This window comes from Salvelinus namaycush, chromosome 19 (genome assembly GCF_016432855.1).
Source record: "Salvelinus namaycush isolate Seneca chromosome 19, SaNama_1.0, whole genome shotgun sequence".
NCBI lineage: Eukaryota > Metazoa > Chordata > Actinopteri > Salmoniformes > Salmonidae > Salvelinus > Salvelinus namaycush.
Genome location: NC_052325.1, coordinates 12,261,297 through 12,281,298, shown reverse-complemented (window position 1 = coordinate 12,281,298; position 20,002 = coordinate 12,261,297). Strand labels below are relative to the sequence as shown.

Below are 20,002 nucleotides of genomic sequence, written 5' to 3'. Positions count from 1 at the left end.
ACGCATCCATGTTTATGGATGTGTGGCACATCTCTCACTGTAAGGGCATTGGCTTGTCCAGGTGAAAGTGCTCCCTACTCTCTGGCAGATAGCTAGTGACTAGACACTACTATGAAAGTGTATAAAATACAAGATTCCACCTACTGTAATTAGCTTACGCTAAAGGGTTCATCTGTCTAGATACATTCGACTCCTGATAATTGCACATCAAAAGGAAATGCAATTTCCCTTCAAGGGGAGTGCATCTCACTAGTCCCAATTCAAATTCTTAATTTTCTCGTGCCATCGCCTGCTATCTGCATTCACAACAATCCCAAGCCGTTGCATACATCAGGAGTGGACTGTACGTAATTTAAATCAGACTAGTGCTAAGAGAATGTATCTAGACTAAATGCCGTAACCAACCTTTACTTACTACGTATCACCTCAGAATAAAATGACAGAGACAATAAGTATATGGTGGCAGAGCTGGTATCCTACTCATCCACCCAACTACCTACAACCATTAAGATTAGAGCTGGGATGATAAACCAAAAATGATCGACACCGACCATACCGATCACTTACCGCAGACATTTTTGCTGATATCATTCATTGCAATAAGTAGCCTAGACTAGAGAAATGTGAAGTTTTAAATGGAATAAGTGTGCTAATATGGGTGACTGTTAAAGAGACAATTGATGGCTACAACCCTCAAACTAGTAGGAGTAGTTTAAAGAATAATAATAAACAGTGTGGTGCACATTGTTATAAACGTATCCTTTGGTTTATCATTATGGCATCAACTCAGGCAATTTATAACCATATGGATTTTTGTCCATATCGCCCAGCTCTAATTAAGATCAAATCCCAGTCTCAATAATTCATATTAAATATTACATTACTTGTTTACTAGAACCGCTGTTCTCATTTTCCATGACCCTCTCGCCCATCCTTCGCTCTCTAAGAGCAGGACTGTAGGTTACTACAGGCTAGCTCCAGGACAGAGACATTAGCCAAGAGGACGCACATAGCCGTCTGATACACGAACCAGTGACGCGTGGCTAGTAGCGCTTCTTGGGCTCTCAGTCACAGACTGTCACCCTTGGCAATGCAGAGGCCTGGCTGCAGACCACAGAGGACATAGCAAGGAAGTGCATTCCACAACACTGAGGTCTCGCCACTCACTGTCTAAAGGCTGATTACAATGACACAGATAGAAACTTGGCCTACTGTTTACAGTAGAACAACTTCTAGCATAATACTTGATCATCTAACTTGGTGAGTTGTTGTTTGGTCTTTATCATTTCATACAATGAGAAACACACATTATCATAATAGCCAAGATTGGAGAGTTGGGTTTCAGGTCAAAGCATTGCTGAAATGATGACTTAGTTGAGCTGAAAATGGGTTAAAGAAATTAGAGCCAAAAAAAAAAAAAAGCACGAACAATAAGGCCTGATGTGAGAAATACAAGTTGAAAAACATCAGAAATGTTTTATCTGCCTGCTTGGACAAAATGTTTGCCTTTAAAGAGGTCTTGCACAGGCTTAAAATACATCACTATTATTTGGCTATGCAGCAGAAAATGTTTTGCAGTCAGCTCAATGTTGAAAGCTTCTAAAAGAGCACAAGTGACAAAGACGCCAACAAAATGAGACTGAACTGAATGAAAAGGACAAAGAGTTATGCAAAAATAATACAAAATAGTCCTTTTTTTGTGATCATTGTAATAAAGTAGGCTAATGTACACTACGTTAAAAAGTTTGGGGTCACTAAGACATTTTCTTGTTTTTTTTTGTCCATTAAAATAACATCAAATTGATCAGAAATACAGTGTAGACATTATTAATGTTGTAAATTACTACTGTAGCTGGAAACGGCAGATTTTTTATGGAATTTCTTCACAGGTGCACAGAGGCCCATTATCAGCAACCATCAATCCTGTGTTCCAAAGGCACGTTGTGTTAGCGAATCCAAGTTTATCATTTTAAAAGGCTAACTGATCATTAGAAAACCCTTTTGCAATTAAGTTAGCACAGCTAAAACTGTTGTCCTGATTAAATAAGCAATAACTGGCCTTCTTTAGACTAGTTGAGTATCTGGTGTACCAGCATTTGTGGGTGACAACAGGCTCAAAATGGCCAGAAACAAAGAACTTTCTCCTGAAACTCGTCAGTCTATTCTTGTTCTGAGAAATGAAGGCTATTCCATGCGAGAAATTCCCAAGAACCTGAAGATCTCGTACAACGATGTGTAATACTCCCTTCACAGAACAGCGCAAACAGGCTCTAACCAGAATAGAAAGAGTGGGAGGCCCCGGTGCACAACTGAGCAAGAGGACAAGTACATTAGAGTGTCTAGTTTGAGAAACAGACGCCTCACAAGTCTTCCACTGGCAGCTTCATTAAATAGTACCCGCAAAACACCAATCTGCAGTTTCCAGCTACAATAGTCATTTACAACATTAACAATGTCTACACTGTATTTCTGATCAATTTGATGTTATTTTAATGGACAAAAAACATGGTTTTCTTTCAAAAACAAGGACATTTCTAAGTGACCCCAAACTTTTGAACGGTAGTGTATATCCAATTATTTGCAATACTAGAACAAAAACTATACCAGTTCTCCATAAGGGCACACAATAAATTACTGTCCTTCGCTTAACCACAAAAACGTGTAGGTAGAGACTATTGACTTAAAACATAATACAAATCTATGATTTTGCTACACACTTAGGATAAGAGGACAAAAGTAAACAAAATCAAGAAACAGCCTCTTACCTGACTTAGAGAGGGCTTGGACACTGCCATTGGACATCATGGGAGGCAATCCTGCCCTGCCTCTGAAGTGGGGGTTGCCTTGCACCTGGGATGGTTTCTGATAACGTCCAAACTGCTGCTGCTGGTGAGAGTTTGGGTTGTCCTGCATTGACCCCATGGCTGCATGTTGTCTACCACCGTAACCCAGTACCCCAACGTTCCCAGCTAAGGCGGGATCCTGCATTACGTTCATTGGCCCGTTAAATTGCTCCATGTTTAGATCTTGGCCTGAAATCTGACCTTCGTTGTTCATGTTCTGGAAGAAAGGGACCAACGCTCTGCCCTGGAGCTGAGGCCCCCGCAAGCTCTGCTGCAAAGCTGACATATGAGGCAAAGCTTCCTCCAAGAATGGAGATTTGCTGGATCGGGCTGGGCTGTGGCCCACGTGGCTTGGCCCATTATGGGCACTCTGGTGGCTCATGGACTGGAGTAGCTGGGCCATGGAGGTGTTTGAGGACAGGCTACCCTGCTGAAACATTCTCCTCAAAGGCTCTGGAAAGCTAGCCGAACTTGATCCTGAGCCACCCATTGGATGCTTGAGCACGTCGAAAGCCCTGTCATTGTTGACGCCACCACCGCTGACATCATTGGACAGTTTCCGCTTGCGATTCGCCTCTCTCTGCTGAGCCATACCCATGAGTTTGTCTCTTAATGCTGCTCTTCCGGTTTGAACCTCGCTCGCCAACGGCCCAGGATTAGGTAGATATCGCTGGTTTAAAGTGCTGTGTCCATCTAGGTTTCCACCTCTGCCTCCACCAACCAGCCCTGGGTGTCCCAAACCGCTGCCACTGTGAGCCTCTGCAGCCGCTGCGCTGTCGGGATGTTTGTTTTGATTCACTAGCTGTGCTTTGGCTGCGGCTGACAGAAGACTGCTGGCTGGGAAGGAAGCGGGATTCTGATGATCTAGCATCTTGTTTAAGGGCATTCCTACCGAGTGATTCCTTTGAAGGACACTATCAGAACCAGGAGCTGGAGGGCACATGGAGTTGGAATGCCTGCTTAGACTACTGTTCCCTGGCAGGTAGTTGGGGTTATCGTTCAAGTGATGGAGTTTGTCCATCTTATATGAACTTGGCGGCATTGCAGGTCGAGGGGACCCCAAGGAGGCCCGAGGGGACCGGGGAAGTGGCTTTGAACCCCCACAAGGAACCTGGAGCCCCGTGGGGTGAGCGAAGCTCCCATGTTCAGAAGATCCGGAGGAGCAACGTGAACGGTGGGGTGACTCCTCCACCCTGGCAAGGACAGGCCCAGCCATATGTACCGGGGACACAATAGGCGAGGACGAGACAGATGAAGGGGTAGGGTGGTGCTGGACCCTCTGGCCATGCCCAACATGTCCAGACTTCCCAGTTGGTAAAGGCAGGTTGCTGGGCAAAGGGACACTGGTAGGGGGGATGTTTACATTCATTGGTGGTACCTGAGAATGGGCACTGTGTTGGAGGCCAGATACATTTGACACTAAGGGACCCTGGCTTGGAGCCTTGCTTGGAATGGGGTCCAGGATACCAAGAGGGTCCATCTCAGAGGAGGGAGGGAGCTGAGACAGGGACAAATGCGACTGTGGGTGTGGATGGCATGCAGGCTGGAGCTTATGTTGAAAGTTGTTATGGGGGAAGCTGTAGAAGGGCTTCTGCATATTGGGGCTTTTGGCATTGACGGGTACATTAGTCCTTCCTGCTATGGCACACGAGGGCTGGGTCGCCGAAGGCGAGCCGTGGAGCAGAACACTAGGTGGTGAGAGAGGTGTAAAACGATCACCGTTCATAAGGGCAGAGCCTGGGCTGCAAGCTCCATGAAAACCAAGCATGTTGGGGTCAGGACTCCCCAGAAGTTCAGTCCTTGGGGAGGGAGTCCCATCACCATAATGCTGCGAGCCACATGAGGTGGAGGAGGAGGGGCTGAGCAGGACACTGTGGCGGATACGGTAGGGTGACCGTTGTTGGCTACAGCGATCACTTCCCCCCAGTCTTGTCCTGCTGTAACCAGAGTACGGATCTCTCTGAGGAGAACCCAGTTCATGGTTATAGTACCGTTGACCAGGTATTGTCATCTTGTTGGGTGGACCATCGTACATATTGTTCTTTATTGCTGGATGACTCATAGGACCCACCGTCGCCGAACCTGCAAAGCAGAGTAATATTGTTCATATTAGTTATCTCAGTTAGTAGTCATCTTAGTTTTGTCAAGTTGATATTACAGATCAAAATTGAGATGATTCTGAGTGACTCACTCAGCATTTTCCATTCTGAACTTTCAAATATACAAACAGTGCTTAATTGACAACAGACACCTTATATTTACAGCAAACAGTTAGAAAACAGCAGATAAGCAGACTGAACGTTATGGAAATATAATCTAGCTGATATGTGTATGGATGTTCAGACAGTGTCACATTTTTGCTTCTCTTTTATAACGCAATGCTGACAGGGCACAATGCAGCACAGCAGCTGTAAAAATGCTGCACGGAACAGAGCATTTCTGACAGAGCTGATCTCAATCTGCCATAAAGATATTGTCTTTCATTTTAATTTCTCCATGGCATATGGAAAAACGGAACAAAACTTGCTGAGAATGCACAGATGCTCACATCATATCTAGTGACACCCATTGGAGGGTAAAAGCAATTGAATGGCAATCAAATACTGTAAGATCTCAAAGCACTTATGAGTATAGGCCTATTATTATTTTATTTTTTTATATACTTTGTTTTTATTGTAGGAACACAAAGAAAGTACAAATAAAGTAAAATAAAAGAACAAAAAAGATCTGGCAGTTACAGTGCACTTCATATCTTCATCATCATCTTCATCATAGTTACATTAGCATCTTTGAATTAGACCTTTTCCAAGTATGAAACCCATTTCTCCCAGTATTCCTCACCTCTCTCCTGTTGAGTTCTTAAAGCAAAGGTCATACACTCCATGTGGCGTATTTCTTCTACAATGTCTATCCATTGTGTCACTGTGGGAGGGTCTTTTTGTAGCCATTTCCTAGTGATAGCCTTTTTACTGGCTGCCAGTAGGACCTTCAAGAGGTACTTTTCTCTATTGTGTAAGTTATCAGGTATTTCACACAAGTACAAAGAAATGAATGTTTGTTCTATGTCAAATCCCATTATTTTTCCAATGTTAGATCTTATTTCTCCCCAGTAAGTTTCGATTGCGGGGCAGGACCAAAAGATATGAGTGGTCCGCCCTCAATAGACCGCATTCTCTCCAACAAGGGTGTAGTGAGCCAGTTTGTTTTGATTTCAGTTTAGGTGTTATGAAGAAACGTATAACATTCTTCCAACAGAATTCTCTCCATGATCTTGAGTTGGTGGAGCTTTGTTGAGTCTCTAATATGTTCAACCATGTTAAGTTCCTCCTCCCATTTCTTTTTAATATAGTTTGTTGAATGTTTCTTTGTATAGGCCTATATCTGAACGTGATCAGATATGAGATATTGAACTTCATTATCAACCAATAAGCTATATGAATGGTTGGATTGTTATAATATAAATAATAATAATAACCATTTAGCAGATGCTTTTATCCAAAGTGACTTAGACATGCGTGCATACATTTCACATATTGCTGGCCCCGGGAATCGAACCCACTATCGTGGCGTTGCAAGAGTCATGCTTTACCAACTGAGCTACAGAGGACCAGAGGGCAAGCTTGCCTCTCAAATTGAGAAACAACTTCCACATACCAGTGCCACTACCGTGACTAGCCAGAGCCAGCGAGGGGTGCAGTGACTCCATATTCCTGTGCAGAGTTGCCGTGGCAATGATCTTCCTCTTGTGGATACACAGCTTGGTGACATCGGCATCGGCTCGTGCATCCTCAGCCATCCTATGCTTGACAGCCGCCCCGGGGTCAAAGCTGAATATCTGAGGGGGTGTGAAAGATGTTAGCGTGTGTAAGTGGCTACTCCTAAAACATACGTGTCACCTCTCTCCTCCAACCCTGGCTACAGTTAGAAGTGTGTTAGTGTTCAGTAGCATGTGCAGTGTGTTTTCCCTTGAACTTTATGACACAGCTACCAGGAGTGGCCCCATCACACACCCACAAACAACTCCTGGCTGGCTCACCTTGTGAATGGTGAGAGGACACTCCAGGCCACACTTGCAGGTGCCATCAGTCAGCAGGTAGCTCTTCACCTGCTCCAGACAGGCTAGCACAGAGCCACTGGGACTGGAAAGCGGAAGAGGAGAAGTTCTGTGACTGACCAACGTTAACGGCATACAGTAGCACAACCATACAGTAGCTAAATAAAGACAGTCTGCATCAGAAATGGCCCCCTATTCCCTAAAGTGGTTCTGGTCAAAAGTAGTGCACTATACAGGGAATAGGGTACCATACGGGACACAACCATACACATTCATTTATATATCAAAATGGCCTGGATAAAGTAAATCAGGCACAGCAAAAAAAAAGCAAAGCTCACAAAACATGGGAGGGCCACATTACCATGACAACGGCTCACCTCACAATGACAACAAGAGTGTCATCAGCTTAAAATGCTCGTTTCCGGAGTTTTTGTTTCTGTTTTTTTTCTTCTTTTTTTACAAGCGTCACACCCAAAAAAATATCTTAATGAAAGGGAGTAAAAAGCGGCTGACGCGTGGAGAATTATGGTGCCATAAAACACAGATCCCGACAGCGTTTCACAGTTTTCAGAGGACACAATTTTCTCTGTATAATACAGTCACTGTTCTCAAACATGCTTCCCCTCAAGGTCATGTAGCACAGATCTGCCCACCAGAAAGGGAATATACTTCATATGAAGAGGGAGGGTGGCAATATTGGATTCTGGAAGGTGTTATGCTTGACTGGCCCTGGTATTGAAACGCTTCCCTTCACTACAGCTCATGGACAGACAATATTGATATAATAAACATCATGTCAAAGAAAATTTGGAGTCACGCAATGTGGTGTATAGTCCTCCCCACTTCGACTACAGAAACCACACAGTTTATTAGACTACAGATAAAATAAGTTATTAACTTCACTTGGTGGTGAAAGTGCATGGTGATGAGCTTGATGTAGCTTTCCAATAAATATTGAGGGTCTTATTCTGGTGACATGATCATCGATGCTTGGCTGCCATTTGACAAATAAAAATATTCTCGCTCTTATCCATCATCTCATCATGTAGACTAGTCTACCCACACAGCCTACCCGCACTGTATCATCGAGCTGTTGGCTAGAGCGTAGGTGCCCAGACCAGAGTAGGCAGATACAATTAGGGTTGCAAAGGGTCAGAAACTTCCCTGTAAATTTCCTGAATTTTCCCAGAAATGTTCCATGGGAAGTTAAGCCCGGGAATTTGGGGAATTATGCTTAAATTCATCAAAAAAGTTAGCTTATAACAGTGAACCTTTTTTGTGGGATACACATAAGGCAATTCTAGGTCTTGTAGCATATTTTGGTTAAACTATTCCCAATTCAATGGAATTGCAACCCTCAGCATGCACAGTGCATTCTTCCATCACATGTACAGCTGATTCTCAAGATCTTGCACACTAATGAGATGCTATTGAGCCCACACTACTAAACTGTCTGAGCCAAGTTTTGATTACAATACTGGGTATGGTGAATATATTTTATGGTAAGTTTTGATTACAATACTGGGTGGGGTGAATATATTTTATATGACCAACATGTTTTTTTGTTAATTAGAAAATAGTAGCCTACAGCAAAGTGTGTTTAAATCATGTCTAACTTGTTAACTTCTCTGGGATAGGTGGCAGTATTTTCACATCCGGATGAAAAGCGTGTCCAAAGTAAACTGCCTGCTACTCAGGCCCAGAAGCTAAGATATGCATATTATTAGTAGATTTGGATAGAAAACACTCTGAAGTTTCTAAAACTGTTTGAATCATGTCTGTGAGTATAACATAACTTATAACATAACAAAATCCAACCAGGAAGTGGGAAATCTGAGGTTTGTAGTTGTTCAACTCATTGCCTTTCCAAGATACAGTGTAAATGGGGTCATATTGCACTTCCTAAGGCTTCCACTAGATGTCAACAGTCTTTAGAACCTTGTTTCAGGCTTCTACTGTGAAGGGGGAGTGAATAAGAGCTGTTTGACTAAGGGGTCTGGCAGAAAGCCATGAGCTAAATCATGCGCGCGGCCGTGAGAGCGAGCTGAGTTCCTTTTCATTTCTAAAGACAAAGGAATTGTCCGGTTGAAAGATTATTGAAGATTTATGATAAAAACATCCTAAAAATTTGACATGTTCCTACGAACTGTAATAGAACGTTTTGTACTTTGTCTGAACTTTCGCCTGGACTTGCCCGCGCCTTGTGAATTTCGATTGGTGAACTAAACGCGCTAACAAAAAGGAGGTATTTGGACATAAAATGGACTTTATCGAACAAAACAAACATTTGTGGAACTGGGATTCCTGGGAGTGCATTCTGATGAAGATCATAAAAGGTAAGTGAATATTTATAACGCTATTTCTGACTTTTGCTGACTCCACAACATGGCGGGTATCTGTATGGCTTGTTTTTGTGTCTGAGCGCTGTACTCAGATTATTGCATGGTGTGCTTTTTCCGTAAAACTTTTTGGAAATCTGACAGCGGTTGCATTAAGGAGAAGAATATCTTTAATTCTGTGCATAACACTTGTATCTTTTATCAAAGTTTATGATGAGTATTTCTGTAAATTGATGTGGCTCTCTGCAAATTCGCCGGATGTTTTCGAGGCACAACATTACTGAACATAACGCGTCAATGTAAACTGAGATTTTTGGATATAAATATGAACTTTATGGAACAAAACATACATGTATTGTGTAACATGAAGTCCTATGAGTGCCATCTGATGAAGATCCAAGGTTAGTGATTAATTTTCTCTATTTCTGCTTTTTGTGACTCCTCTCTTTGGCTGGAAAATGGCTGTATGTTTTTTTGTGACTAGGCTCTGACATAACATAATCATATGGTGTGCTTTCGCTGTAAAGCCTTTTTGAAATCGGACACAATGGGTAGATTAACAAGAAGTTAAGCTTTAATTTGGTGTATTGCACTTGTATGAAAGTTAAATATTTTGGAATTTCGCGCTCTGCCTTTTCAGCGGATGTTGTCGAGGGGTTCCACTAGCTTAAGAAGTTTTAAATGGCATTAACATTCATTTCCATATATTCCCGTTAATTCCCACGGAAAGTTTCCACCTCTGAATATTCCCCAAAACGTAGATGCAATTGCTATTTAAAGCAAAAGTTTTGTCACCCCACTTTGGTTCTGAAATCACCACTTGTTTCAAGGTCATGCGCACAAGTACAGTGAAATGCCTATCTTGTTAGCTCTACACCCAACAATACAGTAGTAAACAGGTAAAACAAAAATAATAAAATAAAAATGTTACATTTACATTTGAGTAATTTAGCAGACGCTCTTCTACAGAGCGAGAGTAGTCAGTGCATACATTTTCATACTTTTGTCATACTGGTCCCCTGTGGAAATAGAACCCAAAACCCTGCCGTTGCTCAACCAACTGAGCTACACAGGAACATAAGCAAGCATACTATATACAGGGTCGGCCAGTTCCAGTACCATATTCAATGTGCAGGGATACTGGAGTGATAGTTGTAGATACACTATATATACACAAAACCATGTGGACACCCCTTCAAATCAAATTCATTTATAAAGTGCTTCTTACATCAGCTGATATCTCAAAGTGCTGTACAGAAACCCAGCCTAAAACCCCAAACAGCAAGCAATGCAGGTGTAGAAGCAATGAGTGGATTAGGATATTTCAGCCACACCCGTTGCTGACAGGTGTATACAATCAAGCACACCGCCATGCAATCTCCATAGACAAACATTGGCAGTAGAATGGCCTTACTGAAGAGCTCAGTGACTCAACGTGGCACCGTCATAGGATGCCACCTTTCCAACAAGTCAGTTAGTCAAATTTCTGCCCTGCTTGAGCTGCCCCAGTCAACTGTAAGTGCTGTTACTGTGAAGTGGAAACGTCTAGGAACAACAACGGCTCAGCTGTGAAGTGGTAGGCCACACAACCTCACAAAACAAGTGCTTAAGCGCGTAGAGCGTAAATACCACCTGTCCTCGGTTGCATCACCCACTACAGAGTTCCAAACTGCCCCTGGAAGCAACGTCAGCACAATAACTGTTTGTCGAGAACTTCATGAAATGGGTTTCTATGGCCGAGCCACCGCGCACAAGCGTAAGATCACCACGCGCAATGCCAAGCGTCGCCTGGAGTGGTGTAAAGATCGCCGCCATTGGACTCTGGATGGATGAATCACCCTTCCCCATCTGGCAGTCCTACGGACTAATCTGGATTTGGCGGATGCCGTGAGAGCACTACCTGCCTAAATGCATAATGCCAAATGTAAAGTTTGGTGGAGGAGGAATAATGGTCTGGGACTGTTTTTCATGGTTCGGGCTAGGCCCCTTAGTTCCAGTGAAATTTTAACGCTACAGCATACAAGACATTCTAGATGATTCTGTGCTTCCAACTTTGTGGCAACATTTTGGAGAAGGCCCTTTCCTGTTTCAGCATGACAATGCCCCTGTCCACAAAGCGAGGTCCATACAGAAAGTGTTTCTTGAGATTGGTGTGAAAGAACTTGACTGGCCTGCACAGAGCCCTGACCTCAACCCCATAGAACACCTTTGGTCCTGACGTCAGAGTGCGCAGCTGAACACTGTATACTGGAAACACACAGTTTGTTATTTTAACTAAAACATAACCAATCTTTGTTAAACATAAATACCATGGATTCTTCGACTTGGTTAGCTTTTAACAGCTAGGACCGCTATTTCTTATCCCAGATTCCCGCTTAAAGTCGGCTTGAAAGAGATGCTAACCAAGCTAAACTGCTAACGTTAGCCATCAAGCTAATGAAGTTAGTCCCAGATGAGTTTTCCAATGGAGTCCTCTGAAAAAGTAAATGAATGGTTCCAGCGCTATAGGAGCTGTATTCACTACGCTTTGTTCGGGAAAAACTCGATCACTCAGAGTTCCATTGCAGCAAGGATTATAGGCTTGAGGTGGCTTCTTTAACCACACAGGTAGCCAGTCAATGTAAGAAACTGGGGGAAATGCAGAGTGGAATGTTTACCCTTTCTCCGCCGGTGGCTTGACGGCGTTCGCGCATGTTGAATGAATCTCCATCTTGTTGTTTGTCATTATCCGACTGGCTGGTGTTGCCCGGAGTTCGTTCGCCAGGGGAGCCATCTCTGCCTCTCCTCCCCCATCTGATAGAGTCGAAGGAGCACAGCAAGAGGAGCATGGCAATCAAAGATCGTCGCATGTCACGAGCCGCGGAAGCCAAAAACAGCAGCCTCCCGCAAAGCAGTCTACATTCCCAAAGAGAGGTCCGGAGCGGATACAAATATTGAATAGTTTCGCCGCGCTGTAGCCTGATCTTCCTACACCTTCGTTGCTGGGGGTACCTGTGTCTGCAGCCGCTGTGCCTACTCCTACGATTTAGAAGTCGACGTTGGCAACCTTTCATCCCTACTCTGGATCAAGCGGGGCATCTCCATCTGTCTGGAGGCCTGCACCATCCTGTGAAAAGTGGGAGTGGGCAGATTTCCTTGTCCTTCTCGCCAGCTGTGATTTTGGGCAGCTCCAAGGTAAGAAATGTGACTGTTCCTGGTGCAAAAACAGTGTCCTATCCCAGGGCTCGAGTAAATTACATTACTAAGCTGCTCCTGAATGTACTACGCCAGGACATCGATTCTATTGTAGTTTCGGTGGGTTTTAATGACATTATGAAGGGCAGCTCTGAACAGTTGAAACTGGATTTCAAAGAGCTGATTGACTCTCTGCTAGACACTAATAAAAGACTCATCATATCTGGTCCTGTGCCCTCTCTGAATCGTGGCATCGAACGCTTTAAATCAAATCAAATTTATTTATATAGCCCTTCTTACATCAGCTGATATCTCAAAGTGCTGTACAGAAACCCAGCCTAAAACCCCAAACAGCAAGCAATGCAGGCGTAGAAGCACAGTGGCTAGGAAAAACTCCCTAGAAAAGGCCAAAACCTAGGAAACCTTGAGAGGAACCAGGCTATGAGGGGTGGCCAGTCCTCTTCTGGCTGTGCCGGGTGGAGATTATAACAGAACATGGCCAAGATGTTCAAATGTTCATAAATGACCAGCATGGTCAAATAATAATAATCACAGTAGTTGTCGAGGGTGCAGCACCTCAGGAGTAAATGTCAGTTGGCTTTTCAGGATTCTTTCTCTTCACAAATGTGATTACTGCAGCTCAATGGGTATAACTTTTGTTGACAATTTCAATACCTTTTGGAAACAAAACACATTTTATAAGGAGGATGGGATCCACCCAAATCATTTGGGTTCCTGAATCCTTTCACAGCATTATAAGGCTGCGTTGAGACAATGCAGCTCAGTGACCCCAGCTCAGTTAATCCCAACCATTGTGTCGCTGAGTCATCATAATGCTTTAGCAAATGTACATTATACCAGGGACATAGGTAGACAATGTAAGTAACCTAATTTATGTCCCTCTAACTGCCCTGAATGCCTCTGCTGATCCTACAGCTATTGTATGCAGCAATCACGTGTCTATGAATCAGATTTATGCTGTTAGCAATGAGCCGGTGTGCCCTAGTTGGAAGTCCACTGTGTGCAGCTCACCCTGCACTAACATCAATAACATGAGAATATCTACTTCTGCTAAGCTTCCCAGTAGAGCTAAGAAAACAAGCAAGCATCCCAGAACAGTGGTCAAAATAGCCCACGTTAACATATGTAGGTTAAGAAACAAGGTACATGAAATTAATAACTTGCTAGCAATAGATGACATTCATATTCTGAATATCTCCAACATTCACTTAGACCAGTGGTTACCGAACTTTTTATAGTCCCGTACCCCTTCAAATATTCAACCTCCAGCTGCGTACCCCCTCTAGCACCAGGGTCAGCGCACTCTCAAATATTTTTGGGACATCATTGTAAGCCTGCCCCCCCCCACCCCCCACACTATACGATACATTTATTAAACATAAGAATAAGTGTGAGTGTCACAACCCAGCTCATGGGAAGTGACAGAGCTCTTATAGGACTAGGGCACATACAATATAATAATAAATAATTTTGCTCTTTACTTAGCCATCTTACATATAAAACCTTATTCATCATCAAAAATTGTGAATAACTCTCCACAGGTTAGTCAGAAGGGTGTGCTTGAAAGGATGCACATAACTCTGCAATGTAGGGTTGTATTGGAGAGAGTCAGTCTTAAATCATTTTCCACACAGTCTGTGCCTGTATTTAGTTTTCATGCTAATGAGGGCCGAGAACACACACTCACATAGGTACGTGGTTGCAAAGGCCATCAGTGTCTTAACAGCACGATTTGCCAAGGCAGGATACTCTGAGCGCAGCCCAATCCAGAAATCTGGCAGTGGCTTCTGATTAAATTCAATTTTCACAGAACCGCTTGTTGCAATTTCGATGCGGCTCTCTTGTTCAGATAGTGTTAAGTGGACTGGAGGCAGGGCATGAAAGGGATAACAAATCCAGTTGTTTGTGTCATCCGTTTCAGGAAAGTACCTGCATAATTGCGCACCCGACTCACTCAGGTGCTTCGCTATATCACATTTAACATTGTCCGTAAGCTTGAGTTCATTTGCACACAAAAAAAAATAATACAATGATGGAAAGACCTGTGTGTTGTCCTTGTTAACGCAAATAGAGCTCCAACTTCTTAATCATAGCCTCAATTTTGTCCCGCACATTGAATATAGTTGCGGAGAGTCTCTGTAATCCTAGATCATTCAGGCGAGAAAAAACATCCCCCAGATATGACGAGTTTCTCACACGACGCGCCTCATGCAAGCGGTCAGACAAGTGAAAATTATAGTCAGTAAAGAAAACTAAGCTCATCTCTCAATTATAAAAAAAAATCATCAATACTTTCACCCTTGATAACCAGCGCACATCTGTATGTTGTAAACGCGTTACATGGTCGCTGCCCATATCATTGTAATAGTGCAGAAAATACACGGGAGTTCAGGGGCCTTGTTTTAACAAAGTTAACCCTTTTCATTGTAGTGTCCAAAACGTCTTTCAAGCTGTCAGGCATTCCCTTGGCAGCAAGAGCCTCTCGGTAGATGCTGCAGTGTACCCAAGTGGCGTCAGGAGCAACTGATTGCACGGCATTACCAATCCACTACGTCTCCCTGTCATGCCCAAAGACCATTTGATGTCACAAAGCTGTCCAGTACTTTAAAAATATCCTCTCCTGTTGTCCTGGTTTCCAGTGGTTTGCAGAAGAGGATGTCTTCCTTAATTGCCCCCCCATAAACGTAAGGGACATATACCAGGAGCTGTGCCAGGCCCGCCACGTCTGTTGACTCATCCAGCTGTAACCCATATAATTCACTGGCTTGTATGTGAAGCAGTAATTGTTTCAAAACATCTCCTGCCATGTCACTGATGCGTCGTGAAACAGTGTTGTTTGATGAAGGCATTGTATATATAGTTTTTTGGGCCTTTTCCCCCAGCATTGTCCCAGCCATATTCGCGGCAGCAGGAAGAATTAAGTCCTCCACAATAGCATGGGGATTGCCTGTCCTAGCCACTCGGTAGCTCACCATATAAGATGCTTCTTGCCCCTTCTTATTAATGGTATCTGTTGCTTTTATACATGTCTTACTACTCGAAAGCCTTAATTCTCACTCAAAAAACTCCCGTGGCTTATTTTTGAAATTGGCATGTTTTGTTTCTAAATGTCTGCGCAGGAGTGAAGGTTTCATCGAGTTGTGAGATAGTACTTTTGCACATATAACACACTGTGGCTGAGGAAAGGCACTAGTCCCAATATAAGTGAAACCCATTTCAATGTAGTTCTCATCATTTTGTACATAATGCTGCTGCTACCGGTTCTTATGACCGAAAATAACTTCTGGACATCAGAACAGCGATTATTCACCACGAACTGGAAGAAGCTTTTTCCTTAAACAAATCCGACGAGAAGGATATACTGCTCTCCCGGGAACAGGCCCAGATCCCTGTCATTTGCGTGAAGAAAAGACTGAGGAAAAGAGGACGTAGATCGAGCTGCCTTCTGAGAATCCGTAGTCGATCGAGTAAACTCCCACTGCCTTCCGTTCTACTTGCAATCATGGGAAAATACATTTGATGACCTACGATTATCCTACCAACGGGACATTAAGAACTGTTATATCTTATGTTTCACAGAGTCGTGGCTGAATTTGTGTATTTTTGTCAATAACAGCTGGTGCACGATGTCTAATATTAAAGAAGTCTCGAGGTATTGCTCGCCTGAGATAGAGCATCTTATGATGAGCTGTAGACCACACTATCTATATTATTCGTAGCCGTCTATTTACCACCACAGACCGATGCTGGCACTAAGACCGCACTCAACCAACTCTATAAGGCCATAAGCAAACAAGAAAATGCTCATCCAGAAGCGTCACTCCTAGTGGCCGGGGACTTTAATGCAGGTAAACTTAAATTTGTTTTACCAGCATGTCACATGTGCAACCAGAGGAAAAACAATTCTAGACCACATTACCTCCACACACAGGGATGCATACAAAGCTCTCCCCCGCCCTTCATTTGGCCAATCTGACCATAATTATATCCTCCGGATTCCTGCATATAAGCAAAAACTAAAGCAGGTAGTACCAGTGACTCACTCAATACGGAAGTGGTCAGATGACGCGGATGCTACGCTACAGGACTGTTTTGCTAGCACAGACTGGAATATGTTCCGAGATTCATCCAATGGCATTGAGGAGTATATCACCTCAGTCATCGGCTTCATCAATAAGTGCATCAATGACATCGTCCCCACAGCGACCGTACGTACATATCCCAACAAGAAGCTATGGATGACAGGCAACATCCGCATCGAGCTAAAGGCTAGAGCTGACGCTTTCAAGGAGCGGGACACTAATCCAATAGGACCTATATAATAGGCGGTGTCAGAAGAAAGACCATAAAATTGTCAGAGACTCCAGTCACCCAAGTCATAGACTTTCTCTGCTACTGCACGGCAAGCAGTACCAGAGCGCCAAATCTAGGACCAAAAGGCTCCTTAACAGCTTCTACCCCCCCAAGCCATAAGACTGCTGAACAATTAATCAAATGGCCACCGGACTATTACATTGACCCCCCCTCTCCATTTGTTTTGTACACTTCTGCTGCTCACTGTTTATTATCTATGCATAGTCACTTCACCCCTACCTACATGTACAAATGATCTCAACTAACCTGTACCCCCGCACACTGACACGGTACCAGTACCCCCTGTATATAGCCTCGTTAATGTTATTTTTATATACATATTTTTTCTGTATTTGGTAAATATTTTTCTTAGCTCTTCTTGAACTGCACTGTTGGTTAAGGGCTTGTATAAGTAAGCATTTCACTGTAAGGTCTACACTTGTATTCGGCGCATGTGACAAATAGTTTGATTTGGATATTTCCACCTTATTCCCATATGGTCCGTTTGCTTGTTTGATGACTCTGCAGAGGTCATCGATGGACTTCTTGTACTTGTTCCTGTCCTCAGCAGTAGCCTCAGGGTTGTGATCGGCAGCCATGTGCGCTAGCTTAGCGCCATCCTCAGTGTTAATCCAGGGCTTTTGATTGGGGAAGCAGAACATCTGCACTGTGGGGACAATGTCGCTGATGCATTTCCTAATGAAGCCAATGACGGAGGTGGTTCGCTCGATGTTATCGGCGGATTCTCAAAACATATTCCAATCAGCGCTAGCAAAGCAGTCCTGTAGCAAAATATCTGATTCTGGTGAGCTTCTGCTTGTAAACAGGAAGCAGGAGTACAGAGTCATAATCTGATTAGCCAAAAGGTGATCTAGGAATTTATCACCCCTAGTCGCAAAGGAGACGTGTTGATGGAAGTTGGGCATCGCGTGTCTTAACGTGGAATTAAAAATCACCAGCAATCAGAAAAACAGATACACATTTTCCTGCTTGTTTATAGCCTGTACAGTTTGTTAAGTACCAGCTTGCTGTGTGTGTGTGTGTGTGTGTGTGTGTGTGTGTAAACTAGTTTGTTAAGTGCCAGCTTAACATACCCAAGGAAAATGTAAGACAACTTTGGATTTTACCCCATCTCATATGGTTTTGACTGTTTTAAAGTTTTACAGAGTGAACTTCTCCTCTCACGTCGGCCATGCAGCACGCCTAACAAAAGTGATTGCTGTCCTCGTTATAAAACGATCACCTTTTTCCTGTATATCTAAAAATGACCATATAGACTGATTAATTAAAGCAAAACTATCAAAACTATTGCTGACGGTGAACCTGAACAATCAAAATAAATCGTATTGTAGGTCCCATTCAGCAGGTAGCCTACAGCAAGATGAGTTGTCTCCGGTAACTTACTTTTATTCCGGTAAAACACAATTTTCAATATGGCATAATTACATAGCCTTTATTAGTTGAGTGACAACCTAATATCGCGCAAGCAATTTTAGCATTTGAATGCTGAAGATGCCTGCAGAATAGATGTGCAAGATTAGGAACATGCCGCCTACCTTGTGAAGCTGGGCACATTGTGTAGTTTGTTTAGGCTAGTGATATTCCCTGGGGTTGTTTGGCATGCACAATGACTTGTTTATCAATGACTATCAACACAGTTACATGCTTAGTTTGACACTGAAGGAGAGGACGCATCAGCTGTTACAAAATATGAGGTCTTTTTGGAAGGTAGAAAGTACAAAACATTTGAGTAAATCAGAGATTCGTAACGTTTGAATAGATTTTCTGACAGATGCTACATTTGGATCGGTTTGGGTTCCACGGACTGATCATAACTTTTTATTGTATTTATTTAACTAGACAAATTCTTATTTACAATGACGGCCTACCCCGGCCAAACCCTAACGACGCTGGGCCAATTGTGCGCTGCCCTATGGGACTCCCAATCACGGCCGGTTGTGATACAGCCTGGAATCGAACCAGGGTCTGTAGTGACGCCTCTAGCACTGATATGCAGTGCCTTAGACCGTTGCGTCACTCGGGAGACAAAAACACTTAAACATGTCAAATCGGGGACCGATGCGTATCAGTGAATCGTTACATCCCTAATGACAAGCATCTCTGAGAATATAAAGTAAAAGGACAATCGAAAGGGTATAGTGGGCTTAATATGCAAATAAAAGTAAAAAAATAAATAATAATAATAAATATATATATATATATATATATATATATATATATATATTATATATATATATATATATATATATATATATATATATTATATATATATATATATATATATATATATACATACATACATACATACTGTATGAAGGAACCTGTTCAACAAACACATTTCAAATGGTTACAGACAGTTACATGAAAATCTTCCTGTAGAATGAAAGAAGTCATTAGCCTAAATTATGATTGGGCAGATGGGCCCCAGGCTAGTTTAAATACAGGTAGAGTAGGTCCTTACCTTATGTAGACAACCCCGCTGTGGGTGATCCTCCGCTGCCAACCTATAGGGACTTCAGCCGGGGGCTTCCCCTCAGAACACAGACCTTCATACTTCTTTGTTCTGTTCATTGTCCACTCCTCAAGTCCGCACAACTACACCCTTGCGATGTGAGATATCACAAGTCTGTCAGAGAGCTCAGACTAGTGTGCGTCATCCTGGGGTCTCTCAGGAGTGAACTGACCAAGCAAGAGATGATGTGCTACAACAGCTTCGATGGTTGGAACTGCCAACTGCCAATCCCACCGTTGCCTGCCTCTTCTGGGACAGGTTCACTGTGGAACCAGGCCTTTGAGGCCCTTTGTCCCCATCCTGTTTAATGCCGTCATGTTTAAATCACCATTTTCATCAATGTTTTTGTGAGGCCATGGTAATGGTGGGAGAACCTGCCGACATTGAGATGGGTGACCTGAGGGAACTTGAAGTAGAGCTGCCCAGGCGTCCTCTCTCACAGACCAATGTTTCACTTTCAGTTCACAGAAGCTGACATTGGACAAATCTGGATGGATCTGGTGATCAATGGTGATTAAGTGAGCTCTGGCTGATACTAACTGCCGCTGGCACCTTAAAACTCCTCATGTTGCAGGTTATGTCAGCATTACATCATCCCAGAGAGGATAAAGGATTAAAGCAGCCACTGTCCCATATATTCCAACCTGTAAAACAAGTAAAAAGTAACACCGTCAAATTTACTACA

General features: G+C 43.1%; 1 protein-coding gene across 4 annotated transcripts in view; it reads right to left on the bottom strand.

The window, feature by feature from the left end:
- The window catches only part of LOC120064145 (methyl-CpG-binding domain protein 5-like), a 39,960-nt gene that overhangs the window by 8,619 nt on the left and 11,339 nt on the right, over positions 1-20,002 (bottom strand). For 3 of the 4 annotated variants that reach the window (XR_005478570.1, XR_005478571.1, XM_039014513.1), the window contains exons 2-5: positions 19,267-19,961; positions 6,880-6,982; positions 6,498-6,678; positions 2,766-4,925 (exon numbers count right to left, since the gene is read on the bottom strand). Coding sequence is in view for 2 of the 4 variants with exons in the window: in XM_039014513.1 (XP_038870441.1) it covers positions 2,766-4,925; positions 6,498-6,678; positions 6,880-6,982; positions 19,267-19,376 (2,554 nt within the window). In the remaining 2 variants the exon portion in view is untranslated. The remainder of the gene's footprint in view (positions 1-2,765; positions 4,926-6,497; positions 6,679-6,879; positions 6,983-19,266; positions 19,962-20,002) is intronic. The other variant, XM_039014514.1, reaches the window with a different exon arrangement.